We start from the raw sequence: 21,611 nt of genomic DNA, 5'->3' as shown, positions 1-21,611 counted from the left end.
CCTGGGTTCTCCGTCTTCTTTCTCCCACTGGTGAGCCTCAGTTTCCCCATCTGTGAAATGGACGTGGCGACCTACCTCACAGGTGGTTGCGTGGATCCAGGAGATGCTGCGGTGGTGGGTCGAGCTCAGGGCTGGGGTAGGCAAGCCCACCCCCCAGGTGGCGTCCTCAGCTCGGCATCCCTCCCACTCACTGTTCAGGCTGCTTTGATTTTGCCTTGCTCTCCTGCAGTTGCAATGCAATCCTGCACCCACAACCTTCCTTCCCTTTTCTTTCCTTCCTTCCTCCGCCCTCTCCCCCTCCTTTCTTCGCTCCTTAGGTGAGGTTCTTGGTAACTCTACGTTACACGTTCTCATCACCAGTAACGTAGAGTGATTTTTTGTGGCAGGCCTGGCTTCAAGGTCAAGTAGCCTTGTCAGGGCCAGGCTGAGTGTGAGGACAAACAGCTCGGGGGCAGGGATCTCTGGGGGCGGAGATGGGGGCTGAAGATCCCTGAACCAGCCCCCCAACATCTGCCAGACCCTGGCCTGGCCTGGCCTCCCCTCTGGACACGGAGCCTCTTTGCATATGCAAATGAGCCATGAGCCTCCCCAGGCCAGGGCAGCACCGTTCCTGTCACCTGCTCTGGAAGGGGAGGCTGCGGCCACTGGGTCCTTCCAAGGAGCTGAGTTAGGGACCCTCCATCAAGGGCAGGAGGGGAGCCCGCACCCCGTGGGGTGGTGGAGAGAGCCGCTGCTGGCTTTCCCTCCTGCTCTGCTTCCTCTCTCCTCTCTGTCTCTCTGTCTCTGTGTGTGTGTGTGTGTGTCTCTCTCTCTCCGCTTCCCCTCTCCCTCTCTTCCTCCCTCCCCTCCCCACCTTGTTCGTCACCCTGACCCCTTCTGTGGGGACCTGACAGCCCAGGCTGTCCTTTCCAAAGGATGCCTCCACGTGGAGAAACGTCAGGATTTACTCCGGAGAACACGAGATGCAACACGAGTGGAAGCCCTCCGGCCTCCTCTGCTGCCCAGCAAGCGGCTGGAACTCTCTGCGCCCCCTTCCTTCCCCCACAGGCTGTGGGATGGGGTCGGGGGAGGGTAGGGTTATAGTGATGATGCTAATTAACTTGCAGGAGGGGCCAACCTAGCATTCAGCAGAGACAAGATGAAACCTGGAGAGCCCAAGTTCGAATCCTGGCTTAGAATCCCATTGGCTGAACTTGGCCTAGCTATTCAGCCTTCTTGAGCCTCTTTGTCTGTAAAGTCAGGGTGGTCATTCTACCAACCACAGGGTGCTGTTGTGATGAGGACATCATGGGTATTGCTGCTCCGACCCCAGGGCCTTTGCACGTGCTGTGCCCCCTGCCTGGCATCCCTCTCTCACACAACTCACTTCCTCTTTGTTCAAATGTCAAATTCTTGGGCCATCTTTTGAAAAAAAACATATGAAATCCATCTTTCCCTCCCTAGCACTCCCTACCCTATCCTTGCTGTATTTTTCTCCACAGCACAGACCACGCTCTGCCCACCGGGCATTTTACTTCTCTCTTTACTTCTTGGACTGTAAGCTCTGCCAAGGGAGAGGGTCTCAGTCTGTTTTCTCCCCAGCACATAGTGTTCTGCATACACCAGGTGCTCTATAAATACTTGTGGACGCGATCTGTACATTGAATAAATGGCTTGCTTCTTTCTCATCACGAGTAACGAAAACACACTCTGATCCTGCATCTGAGTTACCAGGACATTCAGATGTCAGCACCCCCCCAAGCAGCAAAGGAGCAGCATGGAGGTTTCCTATCTCTGGAATGGAAAGCAGAGGGGACCCTGATCCCTCAGAAAGCAGCCAGGAGGGGCTCCAGGGGCGTGAGAATAGAAGAAACGGAAGCTAGTTTGCCAGGCACCGGTCTGAGGAGCCCACCCCAGCCACTGTGAAGGGTTGCCTGAGTGCTGGAAGCTTCCGGAAGGGTCTGCTCCACAGCCCTTGACTTCAGATCTCAATCTTTTTCTCTCTGAGTTGCTGAGCAGATTCTGAGGTTGCCTGAGATCTGACCCTCAGCGAGCATCTGAGAATGCCCTAGTTCTTGGCCCTCGCCACGGCTGGCATCCCCGGAGAGCTTCAGCAATCCCGAGCCGGGTCCCACCCCAGAGGGCCTGGTCTAGATGCAGCTGGGATACTAGGATTCCCTAGGGAATTCTACTGCACGGCCACACTTGAGGATCCCCGTGTTAATGGATCTCTGTGAATGGGAATAACGTTAACTATTGTTTATCTAACATCTTCTGCATACTGGGTGTTTTTTGGGCAAATGTCACAAAACTGGGCTCCTTCCAGGGGCCAGGCAGGCCATGTAATTGTAGGAAGCGGACTGAGAGGCGATAGGGAGTGGTGGGGACTGTGGTGAACTGGCGAACCATGGCCCGTCCTAAAGGGGCAGCCAAACTCAATGCAGATGATGGCCAGTGTCCTGGGAAGCAGGCCCAGTGGGCGAGAGCTTCTGATGAGTCAAGAGAAACAGGAACTCTGAATTTTAGTGGGAAATTAGCTCGTTTTAAAACACCAGCAATTAATTCATATTAAAGGGGGGGGGGAGTGAGTAGTCATGTCCATTGGTTGGATGTAGCCTGTCAGTGGCCAGTTTCAGATCTTGGTTTCATGTCTATTATCGCTTTTCTTCACTGCGATATCCATGGGGGTTAGACATTATTGCTCTTTTTAGAGACGAGGCAAGAGATTCTGAGAGGTGGAGTCATTTACTCAGGGTTGCTGTGGTAGGCAGAATAACGGCCCCCCAAAGATGTCCCCGTCCTAATCCCTATAACCTGTGACGTCCCCTTATGTGGCAGGGAAATTAAAGTTGCAGGTGGAATTAATGTTGCTAATCAGCCAACTTTAAAACAGGGAGATTGTCCTGGATTATCCAGCTGGGCCAATGTCATCACGGGGTCCTTTAAATGTGGAAGACAGAGGCAGGAGAGTCAGTGTCAGAGTGAGAAAACCAAGACCGGCCTTTCCTGGCTTTGAAGATGGAAGAGGCCGTGAGCCAAGGGATTTGGGCAGCCTCCAGACGCTGGAAAAGGCAGGCAAATGGATTCTCCCCTAGAGCCTCGCGGAGTCTCGCTGCCCAGGTTGCAATCCTGGCTCCGTCTTTGAGCTGTGTGACCTGGGGCATGTGTCTTCACTTCTTCTGAGCCTTGCTTTCTGCATTTGCAGAAGGTGAATAATGATGGCATTTCCCCTAAGGGATGGTTGTGAAGATGAGGTGAGGTAATCAGTGTAAACATCTTGGACTAGGCCTAGCCCATCGCCCATGGGCTCCTGATGACTATTATTACTGTTACGGGACCACGCTTGAAGCTCTGCGCTCACACTCCAGCTGTGGGCTCGGTGGGCACCCTGCATCAGCTGTGGGCTTCATTTGGGTGATGTGTGTGCACGGTGGCCGGGGGTAGAGGGTGGGCGCAGGGAAGCTGGCGGGGGGCACTAGTGTCTCCCAGGCTTGCATTTCCTGTGAATAAAAGTTCTAAAAAGCAGCAACCTCCATCCTCTTTCCGTTGAACTCTCTGCCTTTTACGGTCCACCTGAGATGGCTTTGACCTCAGATTTCCACACCCCCCTCAGCGCTGTGGATGCCTGTTCACGGCTCTGTCCAAAATTCTAGAGTTGCTTCTAAAGGGCAGATGCCGTCCAGCATCACCCCACGTCGCCCTCAAGCCCCCTGCGGCCACGTGGGATCGTCCTCAGGCTATAGACGTTATTAACATAATAACAATAACGGAAAACATTCACTTAGCACTAAGCACCAGGTCCGTGCCAAACGCATTTCCCTGTATTGTCTCGTTTCACGACCTCAAGAGTCCAAGAGGTGGCCTGTCCTGCAGAGAGGGAAACTGAGGCACAGAGAGGTTTAGTAACCCATCTCTCAGACGAGGAGATGAAGCTCAGAGGCAGTAACTAGTTCGTCATCGCTTACAAATGGGAGGTGGGAGCTGGAATCCTAGGCCAGGCTGGTCTTCCTCAGAGCCTACGCTCGCTCTTCTGTCATCTGATTAAACAATACTTCCAGATTTTTAACTTCCCCCCAGATACCACCTTCCTCACAGACACCAGGTGAGCATGTTTAGAGGCGGGAGAGCTGAAGAAAAACTCAGCTTCTATTGGCTCCTCCAATAGATGTCCTTGCAAAACCATGTGGCTTTGCGAAGAGAAACTTTAGTCGTAAAGATAAATGTTTCGCCGTCTAAGTCAGATCTAGGGAGCCCCACGTTGTGAGCTGTGCTACTTAGAAATATTGTTCATTGTTAGATTGCTGGTGCCATTTGGTAAGGAATTGAAATCCCCCATCAAGTAAATGAATTGTTATTAGTTTGGAAGAATGGTGTTGGATTTCCACTTCGTTCTAAATAAAGCCTCAGGAAGACAAAAGGACAGGTGGAAGTTACAGGTTAATTTTTTGTGTGCTTGTAAAATTCAGGATGTATGCAAATGAAGACAAACATGGTAATATGGATATTAACTTAAACTCACTGCAAGAGGGCCACTTCTATTTTTTACTTCTTTTTTTTTTGACTTATAGTCGGTTTATAATATTGTCTTAGTTTCAGGTGAAGCGTGCCACTTGTAAACTCATTTATTTGAATCAAAAATACTTAAAAAGAACTTTTCAACACTGCTTTGGTAAATGGAAAACACCATCACTTGCCAGAAACAGTAATAATTATCATCATTATTATTAGTGACATTTTGAGCATTTACTCTGTGGCAGGAACCGCCAGAATGCTTTACAAACTGTGTGACACATTCATCCTCACGGATATAACTCTATGAAGCTGGTCCCATTATTCCCATTTTACAGATGAGGAAACTGAGGTTTCCTTCTTTCAGTCTGTTCACAATAGGGGTCTCCGGTGAGGACATGAAACTGACTTGAATTCATCTTTTGAATGCACCTGAATCACCATGTTCCCCTCTCCTCTTCCCTTACTTCACCCAGCTCCTATTCTTCTTGAAAAGTTTAGAAACTTGGTCCAGCACCCTGACCCCCACCCCCAAGCCTAGGCTGGTGAATGCCCTTTCCCCTCCCCCGCACTGCAGCTCTGAAGCACCCACCACATGCACCCTCTCCACTACCAGACAGAGCTCATGGAGGGCAGAGACAGAATCCCCCCTCCCCATCCCCAGCACGCGGCACACAGTAGGTGCTCAGTAAACACTTGTTGAAGAGATGAATGAGTGAATGAGTGAAGCAAATGTCGGAAGCGAATTCAAAGTCCAGCACAGCTGAGGTTCCCCGCCCACAGGCACCTGGACAATCGAGGTGTCCCTGTCTTTGGTTTTGGTAGTGACCTGTCTATTTTAAGGTGCTGCTACTCTGAGCCTCCTTTTCTCATTTGCAAGATGAGGGACAGTAGAAAGGGGGTCACCCTGCACCTCCCTCGGGGAGCTGTTGTAAGGATTAAATGAGTTCATATTTAGATTAGAACAGAGCCCGGCACAGAGCAAATGCTCAAACGTGTTAATAACAACAACAATATCATGTACTATCGTGATGTACATTATCTACTTATCTATATATCATAACTATTTATGACAAGCGATCTTGGTTTTCCATTTATTGTAGTTGTGAAGTTTTATTTAAAAATAAATGTATTTGATTTTCTAAAAGTGAGTTGGAAATAAGTAAGTATCTGTGCAGTGGTACCCAGATATGGCCCAAATCCTGAGGTGGTACTGAATGACAGGTTAACATAACCAAGAGGGGGGCGGGGAGGTGACTCAGTTGGGCACAGCTTCTAGAATACGTACCCTGGTCACCTGGAGACAGGCACCGCTGCGGCCTGGGGCGTGGGTTTCAGTGTAGAGAGGCCGAGGCTCTTTGGAGAAGCCTGAAGATGTTTGCCAAGGACCTCAGATGCGCTGCCACCGTGGGCGTCCCCGTTTTGTCTTCTCTGAATGTGCAGTCTCCACCCCAGACCCGGGCTGGTATTTTTAGCACACAGGCACCCTGCACAGCCTCATACACTCTGACCAAATTTAGAAATCACAAGAGGTCTTTGCACTTCCACGCCCTCGGTAGGAGTAATGAATGAAAAGCCCCCCTTCTCCCCACCAGTCCAGCTAGAGCCCACCCTAATGTATGCCGGGGTCTGTCTACCGACTGGTGAGACGCCCAAGATTTATCTCACAGTGAGAGAAAGCAAGTTGCAGAATCACATGTGTGTCTGGGTCTACTTCTGCAAAGAACAAAACAACCCCCCCGTGTGTATGTGTGTCTGGAACTGCATAGCCCAGAGAGGGGCATGGGGCAGGCTGCTAACAATGGCAATTGGGGGGTCGGGTGGGTTAGGGTGTGGAGCTGGAGGCTGGGGAGATGAGTAACTCTGTCCTTTATATTTATATAAACAAAGCTTTATATTTACTGTTTAAAACAAGTGTGGATAACTTCTGAAATTTGAAAACCTTGAGCACCAAAAAGTTTAAATATATCCCAAGATTGAAAAGCCACAAGCCAAATGCTCACGTGGGATTTTACAGTTAGCTGAAGGTTTCTGAGGCTTTGTGTGATGGTCCCTCACTGTTTCTGACAACTGGACATGCACTCCCCATTCCCTAATGCAGGGGTCCCCAACCCCCAGGCCGGTACCCGGTCCGTGGCCTGTTAGGAAACGGGTCGCACGGTAGGAGGTGAGCAGCAGGTGAATGAAGCTTCATCTGTATTTACAGCCGCTCCCCATCACTCGCATTACCGCCTGAGCTCTGCCTGCTGTCAGATCAGTGGCATTAGATTCTCGTAGGAGCGTGAACCCTACTGTGAACTGCACATGCGAGGGATCAAGGTTGCGTGCTCCCTATGAGAATCTAATGCCTGATCATCTGAGGTGGAGCTGGGGAGCGGCTGCAAATACAGATTATCATTAGCAGAGAGGTTTGACTGCACAGAGACCATAATAAATCAATTGCTTGCAGACTCATATCAAAACCCTATCAGTGAGTGGCAAGTGAAGACAAGCTCAGGGCTCCCACTGATTCTGCATTATGGTGAGTTGTATAATTATTTCATTATATATTACAACGTAATAATAATAGCAATAAAGTGCACAATAAATGTAATGTGCTTGAATCATCCCAAAACCATCCCCTTCCCTGGTCTGTGGAAAAATTGTTTTCCATGAAACTGGTCCCTGGGGCCAAAAAGGTTGGGGACCACTGCCCTAATGCTTTCAGATGTGCCAGGGACACTATTGCTCCCTGCTCTGGTCCACTGGGTGCTGACTCCACCCCCAGTTCCAGGGAGGGGCGTGGTCAAGGCTGGCCAATCAGAGCACTGCACGGCCCTGGTTCTTCAGGGCTAGGTCTCACAGCTAGCAGAGAGGTTACTGCAGACATTGTTAAAAACAGAGAACCCAAGACCCTCTGCTTAAGAGCTACTCTGGAACCTCTGTCACACCAACGAATTCATTCCCATTGGCCAAGCTTGTCTGAGGTTCGTCTGAGGTTCTCTGAGTCGTGATTGGGTCTCTGCAAGCAAATGAGGTAGCACCCTTATGAATCCACACAAGCTGATGGCTGAATTCGCAGGAGTTTTGCATAGCAGTTGTCAAACATGGCCAATATTAAAACTAAATTATATAAACTTACCATTAAATGAGTTATATTAAAACCAAAGGTAATCAATACTCGGCACTTACCTCTCCCTAATTATTTCACTACACTTTGCTATTATCCATGACCTTGGGGTTATTTATCTCTATTGTCTCTGTACAGTGGAAATGCTGTAGGACAGCATGTGCCTGTGTGTCTCCCCACTCCACACACGGTGAGTCACGCTGGTAGCTTGAAACCCGCCATGGTTGGGAGTATTCACACCATGGAAATTGGCAAACGCTGCAAATATGGCTCCCCCACCCAAAACTGTGGTTAAACATTTACGGGCATGGTGCTGAAAGGAGGCCTGATAATGCATGCAGGGCCCCATCTGCTCTTCAGGGACCCCAAGTAACAGGAAGGAGAGATTGTAGCATCCTCGGGGCAAGAACCACAGTTGATCTCCTTTGGTTTCCCCAGCATCTAGCAAGGACATTCCATTTATGGGTGTCAACTCACTTGAGGAAATCAGGGTCCAAGGTCACCTGGCAGTGGGGTAGGGTCCTGAGCTCAGATCCCCTGCCCCACCTTGGAATCAGCCCTTCTTGTACATTCGTCTCTGACACCTGGAAGACCGAGAGGCCCTGCTGGTAGCTGAGCCCAAATGCTCTGCCGCCAGCAATGAAGGAGACTCTGCCCCTCCCAGAAGCCCTAATGTTCAAGGCCTTTGTTCTGAGCACTCATTTCTTAACAACTTGCAACTGTGCAAGATGGTTTTAGCAAGTGATGGGCACAGCATTTAATAACACAAGGTCCCAAGTTGAGGCAGGTATGCCTTTTCAAAATATATGAAGAAAAACTGAAAGGATAAATAGACAAATCCACGATTATAGTTGAAGACCTCAACACTCTTCTCTAAGTTATTGAAAGAACAAACAGACAGAAAATCAGTAAAGATATAAAAGACCCGGACGGCACTATCAATAATGTGACCTAAGTGACATTTTAGAACACGCCACTCAACAACAGGATACACAGTTTTCTCAAGTGCACATGGAACAGTCACCAAGATAGACCATATTCTGGGCCACCAAACAAACCCTAACAAATTTAAGAGAAATGATAGCATACAAAGTTCATGCTCTGACCGTAATGTAATAAATCTAGAATTCACAAACCGAAAGGTATATGGAAAATTCCCAAATATTTAAAAATTAAATGCACTTCTAAATAACCCATGGGTCAAAGTGGAAATCTCAAGGGAAAGTAGAAAATATTCTGAACTAAAAATAAAAATATAACATATCAAGATTTGTAAAATGCAACTAAAGCAGTGCTGGGAGGGAATTTTATAACATCAAGTGCTTATGTTAGAAAATAAGAAACATCTCAAATGAATTATCCAAACTTCTACCTTAAGAAACTAGAAAAAGAATGGCAAATTTAACCAGAAGGGATGAAATTATAAAGATAAGAGCAGAAATCAATGAAATTAAAATCAGGAAAAATGAGGGAGAAAATTAATGAAACTAAAAGCTGGCTACTTGAAAAGACCAACAAAATTGATAAACCTCTAGCCGGACTGACCATGACAAAAAGAGAGAAGACAGAAATTAGCAGTATTAAGAATGAAAGAGAGAACATTGCTATAGACTCTACAGACATGAGAAGGATAATATAGGAATGTTATGAACAACTTTATGTCCTAAAATTTGACAACTTAGGTGAAATGGACAAATGCCTGAAAGACATGGACTACCAAAGCCCACTCAAGAAGGAATAGTTAATCTGAATAATCCCATAGCTATTAAAGACATGGAATCCACAGTTAAAACTTTCTAACAAAGTAAACTCCAGACAAGGTGCCTTCACTGGTAAATACTACCATTCAAGGAAGAAATAATCCTAATTCTATACAAACTCTTCTAGAAAACTGAAGAGGAGGGAACACTTCCCAACTCATTTCTTGAGGCTAGCATTACCCTAATACCAAAGATATTACAAGAAAACGATGGACCAGTATTGCTAGTGTACATAAATAAAAGAATCGTCAGCAAAATATTATCAAGTCAAATCCAGCAAAATATAATAAAGATAATACATCATGACCAAGTGAATTCATCCTGGAATGCGAGGCTGTTCAACATTGGAAAATCAGTCAGTGTAATCTATAATATTGGCAGATACATAAAAAGCATATAATCATCTTAATTAATGTAGAAAAAGCATTTGGCAGAATTCAGTACTCATTCATGATTAATTCTCAGCAAACTGGTAATAGAAAGAAATGTCCTCAGTGCAATAAAGGGCATCTACAAAACACCGACAGCTAACATCTTACTTAATGGCAAAAGGCTCAGTGTAAATTGGGAAGTAGGCAAAAATGTCTACTCTCACTACTCCTATTCAAAATCATACTGGAGGCCCTAGCTAGAGCAATATGGCAAGAAAATAAAAACATAGACAGATTGGAGAAGGGAAAAAATAAAATTGTCTCTATTTGCAGATGGCATGATTGCCTATTTAGAAAATACCAAGGCATCTACAAACAAATTGCCAGAACTAATAACAAGTGAGTTTGGTAAGGTTGCAGGATACAAGATCAATATACAAAACTCAACTGTATTTCTCTATGCTAGCAAGGAACAATAGGAAACTGAAATTCTAAAAACAGTACCATTTACAATAGTACCAACAAAAGAAAAACCTCATGAAAAGCTCAGTAGAAGTTCTAACATCTGTGCAAGATCTGTACACTGAAGTCTACAAAACAATGATGAACAAAATAAAAAACCTAAGTAAGTGGAGAGATATATGGTGTTCATGGATTGGAAGACTCAATATTGTTAAAATGATAAATTCTTCCCAAACAGATCTGTAAATTCATCCCCTCCAAAATGTACTTTTGTCCAACAAAATGTACAAATTTGTACATCTTTTGTACAAATCAACAAATGGATTTGTAAATTTATATGGAGAGGCAACAGATCTAGAATAACCAAAACAATTTTGGGAAAGAAGTACAACGTTGGAGGACTCACATTTTCTAATTTTGATGCTTGCTATAAAGCCACAGTAATCAAGACAGTGTGGTACTGATGAAAGCCGGATCAGTGGAACAGAATGGAAACCAGAAATAGATCTCACATGTGTGGCCAATTTACTTTCAACACAGCTGCAAAGGGAATTCAATGGACAAAGGATGGTTTTTTCAACAAATGGTGCTGGAACAATTGGTCATCCATATGTGAAAAAGAAACCTTGATCCACACCTTGTATCATAAACAAAATTTGACTCACAATGGATCCTTGACTTTCACGCAAAACATAAAATTACGAAACTTCTAGAAGTAAGCCTAGAAAAAATTCTTTGTGACCTTGCGTTATGCAAAGATGTCTTAGCCAGGACACTAAAAGAATGATTCACCACCAAAAAAAAGGATAAATGAGACATCATCAAAAAATTTTTAAAAAAATTTGCTCTTTGAGAAACACCATTAAGAGAATGAAAAGAGAAAACAGAGAGAAAATACTTGCAAAACATACGTCTGGTAAAGAACTTGTGTCCAGAATCTATAAATAACTCTCAACCCAATTTAAAAAATGGTTAAAAGATTTGACCAGATATTTCATCAGGGAAGATATGCAGATGGCAAGTTAGCCCATAGAAAGATTTTCAAACGTACTAGATATTAGTGAAATGCAAACTAAAACCACAATGTCACTACACACCTACTAGGACAGCTCAAAACAAAACAAAACAACCCCCTGACAATACCAAGTGAAGGCGAGGATGTGGGCAACTTGACCACTCATACCTGGCTGGTGGGAATACAGGTGTGTCCACTTTGGGAACTGGTTTGGTAGTTTCTTATCAAGTTAAACAACTTCTGTCTTATGACCTAGAGATCTCACCTCAAGAGAAATGAAAATATATATTTGCGCAAAACCTGTACACAAATGTTTATAACAGCTTTGTTCATAATCCGCCCAAAGTGGGAACGACTCAAATGTCCTTGACCTGGCGAATAGACAGGCAAACTGTAGAATAGCCATACAATGGAATATTATCCCACAGTAGAAAGAAGTTAACAAATAATCCAGGAAACAGCAAGGCTGAATCTCAAAGTCATTACATTGAGTAAAAGAAGCCAGACTCAAATATATAGTGTAATTGAGTGGAAACATATGATTCCATCTATATGACATTCTGGAAATGACGACCGTAGGGACATAAAGAAACCAGTGATTGCTATGGCTCGGGAGCTGGGTAGCAACAAAGGAGCACAGTGGGATTCGGGGTGGTGGTTACATGGCCATTCGTTTGTCAAAACTCAGAATTGTACACTTAAAAGGGGGGATTTCACTCTATGTAACTTATGCCTCAAAAATTAAAAATATGTAAAAAAAATGTATTGTTGGAAAATAGCACCAAGAAGAATTCTAATATCCATTTCACTTAGATAAAAAGTTGTGATTAGTAAATTAATTTCTATCTGGCCAACATTTAAAGGCCCCATATTCCCATGACTAATTTCTGATTCTTCATGAAATTTTTTAAAAACAAAATTTAAAAAAATGTGAGCAAGTATCTACCTGTACACACCCATCCATCCGTCCTGACATTATCCTACCTGTTGCAATAAATGGTAAGAATAATTTTTAAGAAGATCCAGCTGTTCTTATTCTGAAATGGGTCTGTGTTATCCAAAGTGGACTCTTAGCCTGACACAGGACAAATGCAAAGTTTGCAAAGTCAGACAAATGCATTTTCAAACGTTCGTGCTCTACGTGACACATTTACCGGCAGCCTGATAGGAACTGCTGTACCGTTGGCAGATCCCGGATCTTCCTGCCATCTCCCTCCCCTTGCCATGGGTCACGCGCTGCCACCGTGAAACAGCTGTCCCAGGCCACCTGAGCGTGCGATCTCGGTGCCAAACCACGGAGGAGGCCCCGCAAATTCCAGAACACAGCTCACATGTCGCTTCCAGAGGCTCTGTCTTCTTCCGTTCCCTGTGGGACAAAAACCAGTTGACAGGCCACCTGAGAACTGCTGAGCTGCTCTTTGGGGTAGAACCACCCAGAGGGAAATGCTTAGGTCCTGGTATTAAAAGCATCTTCAGTTTTCCCGACATTGGTGAAAACAGGGAAGAAACCCAGTCTGGAGGGCGGATGATGCCGAGGTGGCTTTGCCACAATACTGCCTGATTCTCCGGTGCCACTTGGAGCTGCTAATTCCGTGGACTGGGGTGTCCAGTTCACAAGCCCCTGGACAGTCCCAACGCCCAGAGAGATTTCTGAACCTCCATGGTCAAGGGCCTTGGAGGAGCTGGGATTCCACCCCCGCCCCCGTGACGGGAGCAGGTGACGGTCAGGTGTGTTGCGTGGTGGGACATAGAGCCACGCTGGGGCCTCACGCTGGCCGAGGCCAGTGGGGGACCAGGTGACCAGTGCAGTGAGAAGTACACGCCCAAGCAACAGGCGACGCTGCTGCTCCGAGCAGGCCCCAGGCCCTCTGCAGAGACGGGCTGCCACTGGAGCAGACGCACCCCAGAGACCTGGGGTGTCGCCGGCAGACACAGGCTTCAGTCCAGGCGGGGCTGTCCCGCTGTCCTCACTGCCCACCTGCAGCTCCAGCCACGCCATCCATCCCTGAAAACACCCCTCCCCACCCCCCAGCTCCTCCAGCAAAGATGCCAGGCTCCTGCTGTGGCTCGTGAACCCAGCTGATCTTCCCACGTCCTGAAACATTACTTCCATTTCGTGCTGGGGCTTCCGAGGGAATTCAGGAATCAGCTGTAACATGGGTTCACGCATACGATCTTGAATATCCACAGCTTTGGGATCACATTCTAAAATCCAGGCGCACAAAGTTAAAAAAGAGTGGTCAACAATTGCGGCCACTTCTAGGGAGACGGTCATGCCGGGTGACACTTCGGTCTCCAGGGCTTGTCCCAGCAGAAAATGTTCCAGGGATTTCACTGTTAAGTTGGGCACATCCATTAATAAAATTTCAACTTCCTCTAGCTCCTTCGAAAGACGACTACTTTCAAATATTAGCTTTTTTATTTAGGGAGTTGGCATTAGGCTTGCTAGTGACACTCTGTGGCCAGGACAGAAAAAGCCTATTTGTCCCTATATTCCATTTAAAATTGATTTTTGACACCTGGGGCAGCTGTACTTAAACCCTTCTACACCAGCAGCAAACCTTGGGCGTGCCTGTGTAGTGAAACTCTTCTTTCTGCTTAAGATAAATTATTTAACTGACAAAATATTTTTATGTCGTAGAAAAATCCTAGGATCCCTTTTAGAATTATTTTGTCAGTATTCACCGACGATTTCAATGCCATAAGCATGTTACTCTCATTTTTAGGGGGTAAAGCGGTTCTCATGCTTTGAAATACTAGTTGAGCTTCTCTCCACAAATTCATTTAAAGTTTTGAAATGGCCATTAAATGAAAGGGCTACCTTGGAAAAGGTGAAACACAGCTTTTCCAATCAAGTTAGTGACGGATGTTGATTGATTTAAAGTAATTCATTGTCTGGCGTGCTGTTTTCTGTTATTACTTTCCCTGATACTTATAGTTCAGGCCTTGGGATACAATTATAATAATTATCTGGATGAGTCTTTTAATCGGTGACCTTTGGACTCTTCAACAAACTGTCACGCTTCATTAACAGGAAATGACATCACGTGCCGGCTGTCATTTGGCTGCTTCTCTGAGGAATATTCCACCATGAGAGCTATCTGTAGTCTTCCTATATGGTCTCCCATGGCTGGCTCCCAGCCACTGTGGCTCAGTTAAGAGTTTTTTTTCCCTTTACTGCATTTTTTTTGTCTCAACAAGCATGGTAAGCATCCCGTATAGTACTTACCTGCAACTGCTCAGGAAAACAAGCATATATGTCTTTTGACATCCTAAATTGTGCATACTATAAAAGACAATGATTTATGGAAATGAGCCTCATCATTGCAGCCATGCCTTGGAAATTAGACAAAAGCTACTTAAGTAGCACCGTAAACGAGGCTGCCCCTTAAAATCTGTTTTATCTGATACACTCAATTAAAAATAAACTGCAATGAAAAAAATTGGGGAAATGTAGAAACAGTCGGTTTGATAAGCCAAAGGTCCTAAGGCTGTTCATTGAACATGTTTAAGTATAAATAGCACTGCCCACTAAAGACTGATCGTCATAAAGGATACATTCCCAGGGGCTATTCAGTAAGATGATCAATGGTTAGCCAAATGCATAACATTTATACTGGAAATAATACCTGGAAAATAAGAAACTCCTGCCATTTTCACAAGGCTGTCGAACTTTATAATGTAAGCTGCTTGAGTTCCATCAGGACTAACCCCCCTTGTGGTCCCAACCCTTTCAGTGACTGATCTCAAACAACAGAGGCAACAGTCAAGCCTCAGGTGTGTTTAAAAAGCATCCTTTATATAGTAGAACTGTTGTCAAACAATGTTGTAATTTGAACACCCTTGCCCCAAAAAAGAGGCATTGAATTGTGCAAGAGGAGTGCCTTCCAGAATGATTTCCTGCTGGATTCGCAGAACTATGTCGAAGGCGGTCTCTCTCTGGGCATCCTGACCCCAGGGCCACGAGTGTCTTCTCTTCCAGGTCCTGGAAAAGCCCTTTTCTCACTGAGCAACCTCAAGGACCAGAAACCCTCCTGTTACTACTAAAGACACAGCTTTTTACTCACTTTTCTGTGTCGTACGAAAGTGATCAAACGAATTGGCAAGACTGTAATAACTTGGGTTTGTTAACTGTCTCCAAGGTCTGGCGTCCGTCTCCGTGTTTGAAAAGAAAGAAACCACTGCCCTCTTGTGGAGACTGGTGTCATTTCTCCTGTCACAGAAGTCAAAGGCATCAGGAATTTCTCCTTTGATCCAGGCGTCAGTGGGAATCTGGGCACATAATGGAATCAAAGCCGAGCATCTGAACTTAATTCTACCTAATAGCTCATCCAGATGTTATACATGCAAAACGCTGAAAATTACCTATGAAAGACTGTTTCTGGGGAGTTTTTGATGGTGTCTACATACCAACGGGGTTTACATTTTCAAACCATGTTTCTTATGTTATCTGTTCTTTTTAAATTAAAAAACTTACATGCTAGTAAAATCCATGACATGAAGTTTAGCATCTTACCCATTTTAAGCGTACAGTTCAGCAGTGTTAAGTACATTCACTTTGCAACCAATCTCTGGAACCCTTTTCGTCTTCCCAAACTGAAACTCTGTCCTCATTAGACAATAATTCCCCCTCCCCCTCCCCTAGGCCCCTGGCAGCCACCATTCTGCTTTCTGTCTCTATGAACTTGACTCCTCTAGGGAGCTCACATAAGTGGAATCATACAGTATTTGTCCTTTTGAGGCTGGCTTATTTCACTTAGCAGAATATCCTCAAGGTTCATCCATGCTGTAGCAGGTGTCAAAATTTCCTTCCTTTTTAATGATATTCCATTGTATGGACAGACCATATTTTGTTTATCCATTTATCTATGGACATCTGAGTTACTTCCACCTTTTGGCTACTGTGAATATTGCTTCCATGAACATGGGTGTACAAATATCTCTTCAAGACCCTGCTTTCAATTCTTTTGGGTCTATCCCCATATTGCTGAATCACGTGGTAATTCTATTTTTAATTTTTTGAGGAATCACCATAGTGTTTCCATAGAATCTGCACCATTTTACATGTCTACCAACAACGCACAAGGGTTCCAGTTTCTCCACATCCCCACCAGGCAAAGAAGACGTTTTTTCAGAACCGTCATTCACATATAACAAAGAAAGGCAATTTTAAGTCATTTTATTTTATTTTGTTTTGCAAAAACCTCTGTAAACAACAGTCAAAGAATAAGAAACTACTGCAAAAGTTCAAATAGGCCCAATTATAGCATACAACAGACCGTGGGGTTTTAGTCTTATTATGTGATTTCAATTAATTCACTGTCATAAAAAGAATATACTGCCTTTCCTGCTGGGAAATTGCTTCCATATGTTCACCTTACATGGGGCTTCTGAACTTGGGGTATTTTCACAGCAGATCAGCATTTTAAGAATTTGAATTTAGTCAATTAGATGGGAGAAATTCTTTCACAATGCACACATACATCAAATTGTATATCAAATCATCACAAGGTACACTTTGAATACCTTACAATTTTATTTGTCAATTATATCGCAATAAAGCTGAAAAAAAAAAAGAATTTGAACTTAGGACCTATCAATGATTTTAAAATATGGGGTGGAGGGGAGTTCACAGCAAAAGCAGCTGCTGAGCTAAGAAAAGAAGAAAAATACGACTCAGTATAAAGATAGGTACTAGTTAATTTTAAGTACTAAAGAGGCATTTCATGCGCTGCTCGAATGTGGGAAAATCTCTTTGGTGTGGCAAAAGAGAAATACTCATTATAGGTGCTCTAAAAAAGTACAAATTCTCTGCAAGTACACCTTTTCATTATCAGATTTTTCTGTTTCTTCTCACTCGGCCAATTATTTTAAAAATATAAACAAAGGCGTTTTAGCAAAACAAAAGGGTGACAAACTGATATACTAATAAGCTATAACGGAATGTAATGGGGGGACTTCATACCTGCCAAAGAAAATTAAGAAAGAATACAAAATCTCAAAGCGAGCCCTGCTGATCTGCCCCAGTAAAAAAATTGCTCATCACTTTCCAGTCTAATCTGAGGTTTCTCTTTTTCTACTCAGTTTTTAAAAATACCATTAGGGTCCTTTGCATTGAATTTAGAACTAATTAAAAGTATTATGGTAGCTTTAAGTTTTATGGATAATTCATTTGTATAAAATTAGTCTTTTATGTTTAAAACTCATAGTATCAGAAATATCATGGGTGTGTACAATTCAACCTGTAGTTTCCCAGCTTTGCCTGTTTGCTGAAGCACTAAGTAGTCTACGTTATCATGGAAATGACTATTATCCAAAAATCACTGCTCATTCATTGTGGGCCACCCTGACAGTATCAAGTGAATGAATTAATAGGTTTGAGGTTTCATCCTCCAATTCAGGATTTGGGCCCTTTATCAAATACCTGCAGCGTTTCTGAAATACCCAACTGAAAACAGGCAAACAATTCTAGGCGCTACCACAAGCTCTGGAAAAACTGTGACCATCCGTTGTCATGAATTTAACTGTTTCACAGACGGTGCTAAACCCTCGTGACGCGCATTAAGAACAACATGTTGTAACACTGAACCCTGACTCCCCATCACTTCTCCATCATGGCCAGGATCATCTCACAGGTCATGTCTTCATCCAGGTCCTCGCCTCCAGCCGTGGCTTCTCCGAAGTCGATGGGAACCAGCCCTCCCGGGTACTGCTCTCCGCTCACCAGGGAGGCCTCCTCGGCAGCGGCTTCTTGGGGAAAAGGCACAGGGTTGGCAAATTTAAAATAAAGCAGCCAAGAAATCAGAATTGATAAACGGTGCAACTGTATTTTGGAAACAATCGCTGAATTTTTAGCACAGCATTTTAGAAAACAATACTTCCATTTATAGGACAGTACAAATATCCTGATCTCAACTCTTTAAGGCAGGGCTTCTCAACCTCAGCTTTAAGGCAGGGCTTCTCAACCTCAGCTCTGCAGACATTTAGGGCCGGAGGGTTCCCTGCTGTGGGGACCTGTCCTGCGCACCATTAGGTGGCTAGCTGCCTCCCTGGCCTTCACCCGCGGGGTGCCAGAAGCACCCTCCCCCAGCTGTGGCAACCAGAAATGCCACCAGACACAGGCACCTGTGCCCTGGGGGGCAAAATCACCTCCCGCTGAGAACCACGGCCTAAGGTGAATGCAGATCCTGTGAATTAGTGGCCGGACCGCTCACACAAGTCTTGTCCTGGTGCCCACGGAATGACACTGATGAAATGAAAAAGGCCAGCTGCTCTCGGGACACCTGTCCCATCAGCTAAGCAACATACCCCGAGTCACCTCCGGGTCAAGCGTCCTGCTAGGTACACACTGGGAGCCACACTCAGATCCGTGACCATCCCTGCCCTCCTTCCAGCAGCTTCTAAACAGTCAGCCCAACGTTGGGAGTCTAAAAACAGAGGCTCACATCCACATCCAACCCCCTACCCATTTTCCAAATTCCTCCCCAAGAAGACCCGCGGAAAGTCACTGACGAGGCATGGGGAATGAGAGACAGAGGGCCCCGTGCAGAAGAAGGCTTTTATCGCATGTGACTTCAAACTTGTTGCAGCATAGTTTTGCTTATGGTTCCCTGAAGCATTTGGGCGGCGGGGGAGGGGGGGAGAGGAATAAGACCCAGGCCCTGTGTACGAAAATGAACACAAGAGTCGCGGAATAGGTGCCGTCTGACAGTAACTTGCAGAAATCTACCGAGGACCTGGTGGGGGACACGCTGACCCACTAACACAGCAAAAGTAGAAGTGAGACGATTACCTGGAGGATGCAGGTTAAAAAAAACCCCTGAAGTGCGAATTAAGTCCTCTTTTTGGCTAATACAAGTCAGGTTACTTGTCTCAATTCACACTTTGCTTTGAATACACAGCTGACCCTCTTCGATATGCAAAACGTTTTAATATATCCAGTCTTTTCATCCCCGATTTTTAAACCTGCAAGAGCTTTGCCCTTTCTGCCCTTCTGGCTCATGAACAGCCAACGCCAGCCGTGTCTCCAGGGCCCTTCCCAGAGCTCGTCGACAGAACGGTCCTGTTTCAAAGACTAGTGTAAGTAAATGGGGGAGAAGACGCACGTGGGGACCCACTCTTCATCACTAAAAAATTTTTTTTCTGTTCTTTCAATGTCAACGTCCAGAAAGCACGCTGGGGAGACGTCAGCTCAGGATTAATGAGGGCGAGGGGCTGCCCTGCAACTGCGGAGGCCGGTGCCCAGGCTGGAAGCCCTTAGACTTGAACTCTGCTCCCCGGCAGAAATGTCACCAACCGAGGGTGACGATTTCAAGGCCTCTAGTGAAGGCTACTCTTATTCAGGAAGAATTGTGCCAAACCATTTAGGCACAAAGAAGATACTGCATTTGTGTATCAAGGGGGGGGCCCGTAGGTGCCTAATTAGCCGGGAGGTCACACATTCGGGTCGACGTCTTGGGATCCAGCCGAGGGGTCCGGGGACCCTGACCTCGGGGTCTCTTTTCCGTGGTTGAAGGATTTGAGTCGACTTCACCTGCTTGACTTTGCCCATAAGAGACTGTGCTCATGACTCGCTGGTTTATTTAATAAGCGGTGCGTGAACCGACACTGACGCCAGCCTGGTCGGGGGGAGCTGGGGACCGACCTGACGGCCAGGCCCGCCTTGCAGGGGGGCACGGTGCAGTTGAGAATGGGCACTCACCGGAGGGTCAGAGAAACGTGAAACTCAGCCCCGGGTGAGGGTCTGCAAAGCAGAGGCATGGTCCTGGGGGCACGTGAAGGGAGCTGACCCGGTCGGGGCTCAGAGCTGAGCTTTCAGGGAGGTACAGGTGGAAGCCTGGGGAACCGGGTCACAGTCGCCCAGGAACCCCCGGCAAAGGAGAGGGTGAGCCTGGCCTGGATGGGAGGGGGACCAGCGTGGCTGGGAGCCGGAGTTGGGGGGCTGCGTCTGGGGTCCTGGGCCTTGGAGCAGAGGGTGGTCAGGCAAGGGGCTGGGTGGTGAGGATGGAGGGGCCCAACGTGCACGTGCGAAAGGTGCCCCGGCGGCCGCGAGAGGCGCTGCGAGATGGTGTCCTGGGCCAGGCGGAGGCAGGGGTGGAATCGGGATGAGCAGGGGCCGAGGTGCCAGGACCGGCTGCCTCCAGATGTGGCCGAGAGGGGCTGCCAGCGTGAGCCGCGGCTTCAGGGGCCCAGACGCCGGTGTGGGTTGGGGATGCGGGAGAGAACCAGGCTGAGGGTGGGAGGGATGGCGGGGGGGGGGGTCAAGACTTCAGTTTTCAGGCAGCTGAGCAGAGGTGCTCACCAGGCAGCTGAATATTCACCCCCAGTCTGCAGAGGCTACGGGGGCTGCAGTTCTGGACACCAGTGACCTGTCTGAAGGACAGGGCGTGGGCCTGGTGTGGATGCGGTTCAGGTGTGGACACAGCTGTGGACGAGGGCAAGGGCATAAGTGCGGAGGTATGGATACAGGTGTGGACATGGGTGCAGGTGTGGACATGACACAGGTGTGGGTGCAGGTGTGGATGTGGATACAGGTGTGGACATGACACAGGTGTGGGTGCAGGTGTGGATGTGGATACAGGTGTGGACATGGCGCAGGTGTGGACATGGGTGCAGGTGTGGACATGACACAGGTGTGGGTGCAGGTGTGGATGTGGATACAGGTGTGGACATGGCACAGGTGTGGGTGCAGGTGTGGATGTGGATACAGGTGTGGACATGGCACAGGTGTGGGTGCAGGTGTGGATGTGGATACAGGTGTGGACATGGCACAGGTGTGGGTGTAGGTGTGGATATGGAGCAGCTTGGACATGACACAGGTATGGGTGCAGGTGTGGACATGGCGCAGGTGTGGACATGGGTGCAGGTGTGGACATGACACAGGTGTGGGTGCAGGTGTGGATGTGGATACAGGTGTGGACATGGCACAGGTGTGGACATGGCGCAGGTGTGGGTGCAGGTGTGGATGTGGATACAGGTGTGGACATGGCGCAGGTGTGGACATGGGTGCAGGTGTGGACATGACACAGGTGTGGGTGCAGGTGTGGATGTGGATATAGGTGTGGACATGACACAGGTGTGGGTGCAGGTGTGGATGTGGATATAGGTGTGGACATGGCGCAGGTGTGGACATGGGTGCAGGTGTGGACATGACACAGGTGTGGGTGCAGGTGTGGATGTGGATACAGGTGTGGACATGGCACAGGTGTGGGTGCAGGTGTGGATGTGGATACAGGTGTGGACATGGCACAGGTGTGGACATGGGTGCAGGTGTGGACATGACACAGGTGTGGGTGCAGGTGTGGATGTGGATACAGGTGTGGACATGGCGCAGGTGTGGACATGGCGCAGGTGTGGGTGCAGGTGTGGATGTGGATACAGGTGTGGACATGGCGCAGGTGTGGACA

At 46.6% G+C, this 21,611-nt stretch overlaps 1 protein-coding gene across 1 annotated transcript in view; it reads right to left on the bottom strand.

Moving 5' to 3' along the window:
- Positions 1 to 546: 546 nt before the first annotated feature.
- The window catches only part of LOC309612973 (transcriptional repressor CTCFL-like), a 42,978-nt gene continuing 21,913 nt past the window's right edge, over positions 547 to 21,611 (bottom strand). The window contains exon 8 of the mRNA XM_082359344.1: positions 547 to 17,955. Coding sequence (XP_082215470.1) covers positions 17,807 to 17,955 — 149 coding nt within the window. The 3' untranslated portion in view covers positions 547 to 17,806. The remainder of the gene's footprint in view (positions 17,956 to 21,611) is intronic.

This window comes from Balaenoptera borealis (genome assembly GCF_965194805.1).
Source record: "Balaenoptera borealis genome assembly, chromosome: 16".
NCBI lineage: Eukaryota > Metazoa > Chordata > Mammalia > Artiodactyla > Balaenopteridae > Balaenoptera > Balaenoptera borealis.
The sequence above is the reverse complement of the archived record's forward strand: the minus strand, read 5'-3'. Positions and strand labels throughout refer to the sequence as shown.